Source organism: Schistocerca serialis, chromosome 4 (genome assembly GCF_023864345.2).
Source record: "Schistocerca serialis cubense isolate TAMUIC-IGC-003099 chromosome 4, iqSchSeri2.2, whole genome shotgun sequence".
Lineage (NCBI taxonomy): Eukaryota > Metazoa > Arthropoda > Insecta > Orthoptera > Acrididae > Schistocerca > Schistocerca serialis.
The window spans coordinates 412,984,449-412,997,352 of record NC_064641.1 but is presented as its reverse complement, the minus strand read 5'-3'; the positions used below and the strand labels follow the sequence as shown (position 1 = coordinate 412,997,352).

At 38.7% G+C, this 12,904-nt stretch overlaps 1 protein-coding gene across 2 annotated transcripts in view; it reads right to left on the bottom strand.

Moving 5' to 3' along the window:
* Positions 1-8,839: 8,839 nt before the first annotated feature.
* Positions 8,840-12,904, bottom strand: part of LOC126474964 (nucleolar protein 56) — an 82,594-nt gene continuing 78,529 nt past the window's right edge. For both annotated transcript variants that reach the window (XM_050102490.1, XM_050102489.1), the window contains 2 exons: positions 12,257-12,344; positions 8,840-9,296 (listed from right to left, as the gene is read on the bottom strand). In XM_050102490.1, coding sequence (XP_049958447.1) covers positions 9,208-9,296; positions 12,257-12,344 — 177 coding nt within the window. In that variant the 3' untranslated portion in view covers positions 8,840-9,207. The remainder of the gene's footprint in view (positions 9,297-12,256; positions 12,345-12,904) is intronic.

The following is a 12,904-nucleotide window of genomic DNA, read 5'->3' as shown; positions in this document are numbered from 1 at the left end:
ATTCTTGGGAATATGCTGACATTGTTAACAAGAAATTATAGTAATTCACGAACTTGCACCACTTATTGCCCGAACTGCCCATTTTTGACCCAAAAATACTCTTTGTGAATGGGAAGAGTTGCCCCAATATACAATGCCGTCAGTCATAAGCGAATGAAAATAAGCAAAGTAGACTACTTAATTAAGATACTATTCTAATAGTAAAAATGGCTGCATTAAGTCTTTGAACACGGTCCTGAATGTGGGCTTTAGATGACAGTTTACTATCTACCTCAGCACCTAGAAATTTGAACTGTTCAGTTTCACTAATCATATGCTCATTCTGTCAAATTAAAATATCAGGTTTTGTTGAATTGTGTGTTAGAAACTGTAAAAACAGAGTCTGAACTGTGATTTAACATTAGTTTATTTTCTACATGCCATGAATTTATGTCTTGAACGGCACTATTTGAAACAGTGCCACTTTGCACACAACATCCTTTACTACCAGGCTAGTGCCGTCAGCAAATAGAAATATTTTAGAATACCTGTAATACGAGAGGGGCTTATCATCTACATAAAAAAAAAAAAAAAAAAAAAAAAGGAAAAGGAGTGGCTCCAGGATTGATCCTTGGGCACCCCACATTTAGCAGTGTTCCACTCAGACCCAGACCCCACATCATAGCCATTCACAATACTGTGGAAAATCACCTTTTGCTCTCTATTATTAAAGTAAAAGGTGAACCAATTGTATGCTACTCCCTGTATTCCATAATGATCCAACTACTGGAGCAACATTTCGTGATCACCACTTATGCCTTAGTTAAATAAAAAAAAGGGTGCCTAGTGTTCAAAACATTTCGTTTAACCCATCCAGTACCTACAGAGAAAAGAAGGCATAGCATTTTCAGTCATTAAACCATTTCCGAAACCAAACTGTACCTTTGATAGCAAATTATATGAAATAAAATGATCAATTATCCTTATGTACACAGCCTTTTCAATAATTTTAGCAAACACTGAGGGCATAGAAATAGTTCTGAAAATGTCTCCATTATCCCTTTTTATAAAGTGGCTTTACTACTGAGTACTTTAATCACTCAGGAAACTAGCCATGACTTACAAATATGGCTAAGTACAGGGCTAACATGTGCAGCACATTACTTTAATATTCTGCTAGATACTCCATCATATCCATAAGAGTCCTTAGTCTCCAATGATTTAATAACTGACTCAATCGCTCCCTATCAATATCACAGCGGAGTATTTCATAAATCTGCCTTGGAAGGGCATTTTCGAAGAGAGAGATATCATTCCCTGCAGAAATTAAGTTTTCGTTTAATTCACCAGCAATATTAGAACGCGATGGTTAAATAGTGTACATATATCCAACTTATCAGTAACAGAAACATTTTTTGCTATGTACTGACTTTATACCATCGACCTCATGCTGCTGACCAGACACTTCCTTCATGATTGACAATCTTGTTTTAATTTTATCCTCTGAATTAGCTACTCTATTTGCATACCACATACTCTTTGCTTTCCTAATAACATTTTAAGTACCTTACAGTATTGTTTGTAATGGCATACTTTAGCGCAATTGTGACTACTTTTAAAATGTTGATGTAATTCCCATATTGTTCTACATATCCTTAGCCCACTAGTCAGCCACCCAGGCTGCCTTTTACTGCTAGAATCACAATGTTCAGCTTTCAAAGAGCACGAGAAATGTGTGAAGGAAAGCATTATATTTCTAATCTATGTTATTGGCACTATAAAAATCCTGCCCACACTTGTTCCTTAATGAGGTCTATGGGCATTGGATTAGCTTTTATATATAAATTTGTGGATCAAGGTCTGGAAGGCCATTCACCCTTTTACTAGAAGAATGCCCATCTAGTAATGAATTGTCTATGGTTGTAGTGCTACTGTTCCCCTGTATCCTGGTTGCAAAAAAATACAGTCTGCACCAGAGCATACAAAATTAATATTAAAGTCGCCACATACAGCAAATTTTTGCTACCTCCTATAAAGTGAACCAAGAACCGTTTTATACTGTCTGTAATCTTAGTTATGGAATGCAAAATAGGAATTGTCACCGGACTTCAATTTAATATTCCTTAGATTGCACATACACTCTGTTTTTGCTAAACTATTTAGTAAATGTTACATCCTTTACAGCAAGGCAAAGCTGTGAAGTGACCCTTGTAATAGTAGTAATGGAATACAGAGCTCTCTAGAACTAAACCAAAATGTCAAGTTTGTTTAGTGAAACTACTACTTGCGTTTCTTTCCTTTCACTTTCAGTTTCACTTCACTGTTTAATAGGAAGCAGATATTTAGGTAGTGTTAAAAACATGTCTATTTAAAAACTGTGAACATGTCCCCAAAGAAAAAAAAATACTTTCTATACTTCAGAAATAGGAAAAAATTTCAAGTACACTAAAATTAATTCAAAAATAACAATATAGTTATTATCTGCAAGATTAAAATGGATACTGTTTCAATCTGTGACAGTGACTGTTCAGGGCATCTCACGAAAGACACCCAGGAGGGGTCCGCAGCTCGCGCAGCATGGCCACCTGCCTCCACACCTGAATCTCTGATACTAATCTGCCGGTAGCTGGCTGTGTGTGCACTTCCCCCGAGTTAAGCATAAACAAGGTTGCCATTTGATTAACTTAAGCTTACCTTTATTTACAGTAGGTCCTCAAAATGATGTCCCTCTGTGGACTAAGAGCAGCCTAACATCTTCTGAGCACATTAGCAAACAGTTGCCGAAATCTGGGAAATGACTAGACGAACCCTGCCTTCCAATTCTTCAAGTATGTGGGAATTGGTTGCATACACCTTCTCATTTAACAGTCTCCAATGATAAAAATTACAGGGTCTTACACCTGGAGAACAAGGAGGCCAGTCAACTATCCTCTATCAAAAACACTTCATATTGGTGTCGTAGAAGCACTGGCGGTGTGTGGTCTTGCATTGTCCTGTGTGAAATAACTGTATATATTTTTGTTAGGCGTTAGTGATATGGATGCAGGATGTTGTTCAATAGCTTTCATAATGTATCATTTAGTGGAAAAAGATTGGTCCAACAATTTGTCTTGAACTAATTGCACACCACACTGCTGTTTTCACATTATGCAGAGGTTGTTGATATAATTCATGAGGATTTTCAGAGTTCCATTGTCGACTATTCTGAGAATGTAGGTGCCCTGACAACTGCAGCCATGCTTCATAAGAATAAAAGGCATCTCAGGATCAACCTCTCCATAGTGCATGACACTGAGCAACAGCATTCGAGTTCCTCAGTTGATGCACTACCCGTTAATTTGTATGGTTTCAGTTTCAGTTTGTGCAAAGCTCTGTGAGCAGATGCTCTTTACACATTAGTCTGAAGTGCCAAATGGTGCAGAGATTTTCTTAGACTTCTTTCCAAGGCCTCCCCTATCTCATCTACTTTATTTTCAATTAAGATACAAGGTTCTCTAGGCCTTTGTGAAACACAGATCCAGTCTCTTGAAATTTCTTCACTAACCTGCACATCGTCGCATCATTGGGAACATGCACACCGTGAAATTTTCATATGAATTCAAGCCGACATTCCACATACAATTCTGATTTTTGCATTGTTCAACTCAAGAAACACCCGTTGAACCTTTGTATATACCATACCAAATGGAAACTCAAAACAAAACACCCAAACACTCAGTATAGAAGACACATGCACAGTTTTTCTGTCTGAGGGCCGGTCCCAGTGACATACAGGCAGGGAAAGCCCTGGGCTCGGCACAGTCTGCAATACTGACATCTAGCAACAATATTTGAAGCAACTAAATTTGACAAAAAATTTAAAAGAAAACACAGTACTCTCAGTTGCACAGTGTAGAGGGCACACGCAAAATATTGGTGACCTGTGGACCCCTCCTGGGCGTCTTTCGAGACATCCTGTACCTACTCTCTTTAAGAGTAGAAAATTACAAAGACATTACATATTCTTAAGTGAACAGCACAAAGTATTTTATTTATTATTTTTTTAAGCATCAATTCCATCAGGAAAATTATAAATCTTGAACATATCAAAGTGCTGTAAAATAGCTAGGTCACCTGGAGAGAATTCAAGATATTTTACTACACTTTATAGAGAGAGAAACTGTCAGAAATACCTCTTACCTGTATAGTATGCCATACAGTATTTGAACCCAAGCATTTGTTAAACTGGTTTTGTTCAAGTTGCAGAAATTTGGGAAGGAAAGTCACTTGAGGTTCATGACCTAAAAATATCCCAAATATTTAACTATTTGAAGGATCACAAGATGCAATGGGATATGAAGTTGAAGTACAGAGCTCTAGAAAAAACTAGCAGTCCAGTATTACATAACAAGTAGGCATTGTTCAATTCATTTCCATGATGAAAGTTCAAATGGTTCAAATGGCTCTGAGCCCTATGGGACTCAACATCTTAGGTCATAAGTCCCCTAGAACTTAGAACTACTTAAACCTAACTAACCTAAGGACATCACACACACCCATGCCCAAGGCAGGATTCGAACCTGCGACCATAGCAGTCCCGCGGTTCCAGACTGCAGCGCCAGAACCGCACGGCCACCGCGGCCGGCCATGATGAAAGTTCTCAGCGTTAAAAACTTTCAGTACTCAAAAATAATAAAGAGTTACACAGAAAAATGGGAACTTTTGAAATGCATAATGGCAGCCATATAAAGTTGACAAAATTGGAGAACAGGAACCCCGAGCTGTAAACAATCTCACCATTTAGTATTTTTAGATCTGTGGAAAGCTAAACAGCATGCTTTTGCCACAAAAATACTCTACAGAAAGATGATAGTTTGAAAGTGCCCAGAGAGAATTCTGATGTTTTTCCATCTTAGGGTGTCATATTTGGATTTCCTCAAAAGAATAGAGAAACTTGCATTAAAAAATGTGAAGAGTCTGGATATGCTCTAAGAAAGGAAACCAACAGGATGACCGAGAAGTGCTCATATTCCACAGAATATCAAATCTGTAGGCGTTTCAGCCTTACGGAGTTCTCGGCATTCAGTTCATGGGCAAGCAACTGCTGGCAGTGTGTCCCAAGAGTGTGTTCACCGAATTCTCCATTTTCATTTAAAATTTCATTTGTACGAGCTACAAATCACGCAAAAACTGAAGGATAATGATTACCATTTGTAATTAGAATTCTGTCAGCAAATGATGACAAACATAAAAGGTAACAATAGATTTCTAGACAAGCTGTGGATGTCAGGTGGGGCCATGTTCACCTCACATTTCACAAATACGTGGAACTACCATTACTGGGCAAAGAGCAACCCTAATGAAGTTCACAAATGCCCTTTATAGATCAGCAATGTGACGGTATGATGTCCAGCTTCATCGCAAGGGTCACTGGACCTTATTTTTTCAAAAATGAACAGCAGATCACATTGACTGTCACTTTGGATCAGTAGGTCAAGATGTAGCAATATTTTGCTGCATCTTCATTGAAAAATATTCCACAACTTTAAGAAATATGGTTTCAACACGATGGTACAATGTTGCATGCTGCAAGGCAATCAATGGCAGTTGCGTGAGAACTAAAACTTCCTGACAGATTAAAACTGTGCGCTGCATCGAGACTTAAGCATAGGACCTTTGCCTTTCATGGGCATGTGCTCTACCGCCTGAGCTTCCCAAGCATGATTCATGACCCATCCTCACAGCTTTAATTCTGCCAGTACCATGTCTCCTACCTTCCAAACTTCACAGAAGCTCTCCTGGAGACCTTGCAGGTAGGTAGGTAGGAGATGAGGTACTGGCAGAATTAAAGCTATGACAATGGGTTGTGACTTATGCTTTGGTAGCAGTCGGTAGAGCACTTGCCTGCGAAAGGCAAAGGTTCCAAGTTCAAGTCTCGGTCTAGCACACAGTTTTAATCTGCCAGGAAGTAGCACATCAGCATACACTCCGCTGCAGTGTGAAAATGTCACTCTGGAAACATTCCCCAGTCTGTGCTTAAGCCACGTCTCCGTAATATCATTCTTCCAGGAGTGCTTCTATGAAGTTTGGACGGTAGGAGACAAAGTAATGGCAGGATTAAAGCTGTGAGGATGTGCTGTGAGTCGTGCTCCGTCTGGTACACAGTTTTTATCTACCGGGAAGTTTCATATCAGCATTTACTCCACTGCAGAGTGAAAAATGTCATTATGTGTGAGAACTGTTCAGTAACTACGTCATTTCAAGAGTCGGTGATTTTCACTGGCACCCAAGATCACTGGATTTGTCGATAAGTTATTTTTCTTATGGATCTACTGTAAGAGTCAGTGGTACATGAATTGGCCAAGAATATCAGATGATAATGAATTAACGATTGGTCCACCTTCGTGCAGGTAAACAAATAATTGTTTTGTTTTATCACCCTAAAATGTTTCACAACAGTTGTGGCATCCTCAGTGGATTTGTTATTATTTCCCTTTCATTTTACGCCGTGTGTCTCTTGTGGCCGCCAACCAAAATCAGCCACTGGGGTAAATTAGTACACCAAGTCATCAATGTAGTATTTTGCTAGACCTTAGCTGTGACAAGTTTTTTTTTTTTTAATACTTAAATGTTTCTGTGTCACTGAGCTGGACCCACATTTCAGTGCATCCAAGCCACGACAACATAACAAGCAAGAGAAAATGTTCAGCTTAATACACAAAAATACATGAAAACAAATGTGTCACAGCTAAGGACTAGCAAAATACTACAATGACGACATGATGTACTAATTTAGACCTGTGGCTGATTTTGGTTGGCAGCCACAGGACACACATAATGTAAAATAAAAGGAAAATAATAAAAAAACCACTAAGGATGCCGTAACTGTAGTGGAACACGTTTGTGTAATAAAACAAAACAATACTATGTGTACTTCCAAAAATGCACACACATCCTTAATTCATTATTATTTTTCTGCACGCAAGTGAACAGAGCTCAAAACTCCAATATGATAATACGGATGAATTGAAACAAAGAATTCAAGATGAAATGCCCAGTATCCCAGTTGAAATACTATAGTACTCAATGAGGAATCTTAAGAGCAGATTGGAAGAATGCATACATACAGGAGGACACCATCCAAAGGACAAAGTATTCAAACACAGATAATTTGGATTACTCTCTCTTAAATGGCAAGTTGTAGTGGTTTAACTGCCACCAATAAAATTTTTTTTTGTTAGATTTTTTCTATTTTTATATGGTGTTTCAAATGTTACCATTTTTTGTGTGTCACCCTGTAGGTTGTGCTAATGCAAGTCTAAGCTGGTTATAATAATGGGTGAACCTTGGAGTAACATGAGAAATAATTACACTACCGAGTTTCACTTCTGCACTAAATCCATAAAAAATCTCGCTCAAAAAGTACGATACAGCAGTGCAGAAGGAACTGGCCATGATCTTCAACTACACATTTTTGGGAGCTGAGAGACCAAGTTTTTGCCATAGTCTTGTCCATCAACATATTAGATACACCATGTTCCAACTTGTAGTTGTTTTCCTAGTAGACAACACTGACTGCTTTTATAGATGGGCAATCTGAATAATGACATGTATCATTATCGTGTGATAAAAATATTCGAGACCGTATTGTGGTAATATCAGGCAACACCCCCTTGCTATGTACATGTACTTTCTGTAAGATTCGTTGTGCTATTATCGTGTAGTAAAAATATTCGAGACCGTATTGTGGTAATACCAGGCAACACCCCTTTGCTATGTAGATGTACTTTCTGTAAGATTCGTTGTGCTATTATCGTGTAATAAAAATATTCGAGACCATATTGTGGTAATATCAGGCAACACCCCCTTGCTATGTACATGTACTTTCTGTAAGATTCGTTGGGCTACACAACATGGCATGTCAAAAAAAGAGCATACTACAAACAACAGTATTTAGTTCACTTTCAGAATGACAGAACTTCTGGTGCTAATACAGGTTCTTGGTAACAAAATGGAACATCCCTATTAATTACGCTGAATTTTAAAAAAGATTTTGTTACTCTAATAATTGCTAAGGACCTGCATTTTAAAGGCACCACTTTCATAAAATGTGAATAGAATATAAATTTCAAGTTAATTGGAAAATAAATTATTTTTTGATAACAGAACAGAATGTGATATTGATATTTGCCGACTGTGACTTCTGGCAATATATTTTTCAGCTATCTCAATCCAGATGGCTTCTTTTATTTTCTTATGACACCATCATAACAAATTTTACAATGCAGTAATCATCTGATGACGAGCTCTGGTTGGTCAACACTGGTTACTGCATCGTGAAATGTTTTAAAATGATGTTATTGTAACTAAATAAAAGGTATACATTCATTCACATAATCTCTACTGTCATTGTCATTTTTTATCTGAATGTATTCTTCCTTAAGCTGTGTGTGTGTGTGTGTGTGGGGGGGGGGGGGGGGGGGGGGGGAGGGGGGGGGGGATGCACTACAGAGCAAAATTTAAATTACAATTGGAATGAGTGTAATTTGTTGGCTAAAAGTCAAAATCACACACTGGAAGCTCCAGGTTGGGAGTATAAACAATATGGTACCATTGTCCGAGCTGCTGGAGATGGTAGTCGTGTGTGAGAGATGTGATTGCTTGTGGGAATGAATGTGTGTATGCGTTTCTTTTTCTGATGGTGGCTGTGGCCGAAGGCTAATATGTAAGTGTCTTTTAATTGTGCCTGTCTACAACTTAACATGTCACCTTTGCAGTAAGTAGCAATCTATCTTTTCCTTACATTGTTGCTAAAAGGTACTTATGTATATTTTTGGAATATGTGGTTTTTCTATCCAACTTCACAAAAAGTAAACTGATATGCAGAGAAGAACAGATTTACTATACTGGTTGTGAATTCAGATAAATACTACATTTGGCTGTCATTTTCTGAATTGTCAATAAGTTAACCACAGTAATCAGTTTATGGAGGCTCCTATTCTCAGACAGGCGCTGTCAACCACATTTCCTATATCATTTATTAGCTCCTCAAGAAAAAGTTTCTCAATAATACATGTACAATTTCACTGTGACTTCCAGATACTTAGAGCTGTACAAGTAATTATGTTGTAAAATCTTATTGATAGCTTCATCTTATTTCCATAAGAACTTAGCAATACTTTTTTTTTTCAGGCCCTAAGGGGTCACAACATTATAGTTTTTAGTAACCAGACCAAGCACCTAGGTTTATTATTCAACTTCTTGCTGGAGTTTCACCTTCTTCTTTTTCTTCTTTTTTGGAGGTTCAAGAGTAATGTCTCCATTTTCAACACTAGCATCTGTAAAGGAAATATAAATTATAGAAGCTCGCATTAACTCTTTGGCAAATATCTTTGTGATGAATTTTAACAACTTTACTATAGAGTCCACAAGACGAGTGATTGGTATTGACAATTCGGACAGACACATGGCAACACTGTTGAACGTGGCTTATGGCACTCCGCACCCTGGTCTCTACTTGTACATATTCTCTAACAGCAGAAAGAAAAGCGTCAATGACATGGTTGTATATGTACATGTGAATTTATTTACAGTTTCTACTTGTAATATATAAGCATGAAAAGTTGAAGAGAGCAATTTAGTTTCTAATACGCTGAAATACCATAAAGTTATTTGTCAAACTTCACAATAGAAATGAAAATGATTTCCTCAAATCGTTGAACATACGCAGGTTTTGTTTCCGCTGTTGAATATTAGCAATATTAATTAGTTCTACAACAAGTGACTGCATAATTTATCAATATATTAACAGTTACAATCTGAAGATGGTACTCACAACATGATGATAGATTGATGGCAGACTCGGTCTTTACGTTCTTGAGTGTGTTGTAGTTATGCTAATGGAAAACCACCACTCTCATTACTGTCAGAATCTGGTTTAAAATAGTCTTCATCAGCACTGCTCGAGCTATCACAGCTCTCTCTCAGTTGTATAATTAAATTTTCTACGCTTTCTTCCGTGACAATGGTATGGAGGAAGCTAAACATTTTCATGAAGGTGCCTTTTAGCAATCTTATCAATTACATATGTTGGAAATTGTGGATTCTTTTGTGTGACAATTTTGGGTATTTCTGCCTTCTTCATATCTTCTCTGATATACACTTTCCATCGTTTCAGCCACCGAATAATACTGTATCTTCTTTTTTCTTTGCCAAAGTTGGTGTACTATTGTGAACAACAGAATGATAAGGGGCATTGTCCATGATGATCATTGATAGACTTGTCACATTCGTCATAAGTGATGTTTCGAACCACTTTGAAAAGCCACACTGTTCATCTCTTCTTGGTAATCACGTGTGTTTTTTGAACAAAACATTAACAAGCAGTTTGGCACAAAACTAGCCGATTGTACCTGCATGTAAAACAATAATTAACCCTCCTCTCCCAAAAGGTGCTGCCATGATCCCCTTCGGCATTCCATCACTCCAGCCTTTGTGTAATGAACAGCTGGCATTAACCACATTTCATCTAGCCACACTATAGTTTCGAATCTCACAGTCATAATTCTGCATAGAAATCTGCACTGTCATGTGGCTACATCTGGCCTTTCCATCAATATTTTGTGTCTGTTAAACACTGAATATCTGACATTGTACATAATGCATATTAGCTTCCTACAAAATTATAATCTTTCTGAAGTGACACAAGTAATTTAGATAGAATAGAATGTTCCCTTCTCTTATAATATATGAGAAGGAAAGATGCTGAGTCGCAGATAGGCACAACAAAAAGACACTCACAATTAAAGCTTTCAGCTATTAAGACCTTTGTCAACAATAGACACACGTAAGCGCACACATCCCCCCCCTCCCCCCCCCCCCAACACACGTAAATGCAACTCACACACAGAGCTGCAATCTCAGGCAATTGAAACCACAATGCTAGCAGCAGCATCGGTGCGTGATGGGAGTGGCGACTGAGTGGGGTAAGAAGGAGGCTGGGGCAGGGGAGAGGGAGCAATAGTATGGTGGGGGTGGTGGACAGTGAAGTGTTGCAGGCTAGACTGAGGGCAGCAATTCACTGTCCACCATCCCCATCACACTATCCCTCCCCCTCCCAGCCCCAGCCTCCTCCTCACCCCCACCCAGTCGCCACTCCCATCATGCACTGGTGCTGCTGCTCGCAGTGTGGTTTCAGTTGCCTAGACTGCAGTTTTGTGTGTGTGTGTGTGTGTGTGTGTGTGTGTGTGTGTGTGTGTGTGTGTGTGTGTGTGTATTGTTGACGAAGGCCTTAATGGCCGGAAGCTTTAATTGTGAGTCTTTTTGTTCTGTCAACCTGTGACTCATCATCTCCACACTATGGTGAGTAAAATCTTTCCTCCTCATGTATTGTACATTCCATCCTGAATTTTCGATGGTTTGATTTGCTTCTCTTGTAATAGCCATATATATGATGACAAACAGTGTCTTTCTCAAAATCGTTCCAAGCTGTTACTTGCTCCTTCCTCTGCCGCTTCTTTCCTTGTGTGTGCAGCCTTGTTGTGCCACTCTCACCACAGTCCATACTGTACTTTTCTTTCCCTATTGTTACAAAATTTTTCTTGCTTATTTTCAATGCTACTGTAGTCCTCTCAAACTGAGCAACTGGAAATAACGGGTCACCATTTTCCTTTTCTTTTTTCAAAGTAATCCCCCATCAAACACACGAATTCATGTGCTTGGTTGTGTAGCATACTTTTCTTCCTTCATTTCTTTTCACTTCACGTGTTTGGCCGGCACTACTCATTCCACTGGACATTATTTTAAAGGAGACAGAAGCAAATAAACACTAACAATGAAAACAAAATAAACCATTAACTGAAATGTTAACACAAATGGCGAAATGATAGCACTGGTTGAACGTGGGCCACTCATTGGTACGTTTCGGACCTGCGCACGTCAGGTTTGCAGAGTGGCACTGTGGCTCCTCCTGCCCGCTACAATGCAGTCAGTTGTTGGCTGGTTACCTGCGATCGCTTGGCAATGGAAAGATTCTACTGAGCTGTCAGTACCAAAGGTTCATCTCCTGGACTATAGTTAAACTGGTGTAAGTTGATCCCTGACAGTTGCAGTGGGCTGGGCATGGGAGCTTTGTGAGCCTATATCAACCAATAACATAATTTTGTAAACGTCTCTAATGCAATGCCTCAGTGTTACCACAGCTCTGTAGACAGCTACTGTTTTTGTTTGCAGCTATTAGCCACAGCACTGTGAGCTGTCAGGGATCTTCATACACTATATTTACTGTAAGTGGTCTTACCATTTGTAACACTTTCATCCAGGCACTCTGATTTTCTTTTCTTATCCTTCTTCTTTTTCTTTTTGGCAGCTGCTGTCGCCGCCTGTAACTGTAAGCAAAGTGTTAGTTGTATCACCACTCCCCCCCCCCCCCCCTCTCTCTCCCCCCTCCTGCCCCACATTTCTGTCTGTGTGTGTGTGTGTGTGTGTGTGTGTGTGTGTAACCTTTTCAAACACACTGGCTACAAAGGTGTACATTAATTCTTACTCTGTATTAGCTGCAACAGAAAAAGTTTTCCTCAAAGGAAACCTCCAGTGCAAATTTGCGTATGTTAAATATTTTCATCATGCACAAATAGTGCTATCTGTAATGCACTACTATAAAAATATCAAATGAAAGCAGTAGTGCACAGCAACTTGTGAACTTAAGAATACACTAAAGTAGTTGGTAAGTTATACCCAACTGTACTAGTGAATGTAATAGTTAGTCTGTATGCAAATTATTAAATGATCAGTTTACTTATTGCCATATTGAATATTTCACAATTGTTTTAGTCCATAAAAAGAAATACAGCTTTTCAGTATGTACAATCTTAACCATGGGGTTTCAAGCAGTGTGTCTGACAGAACGTAGAACTTCTGTGTTTACTTCATGTGAAGCCATTGTTCT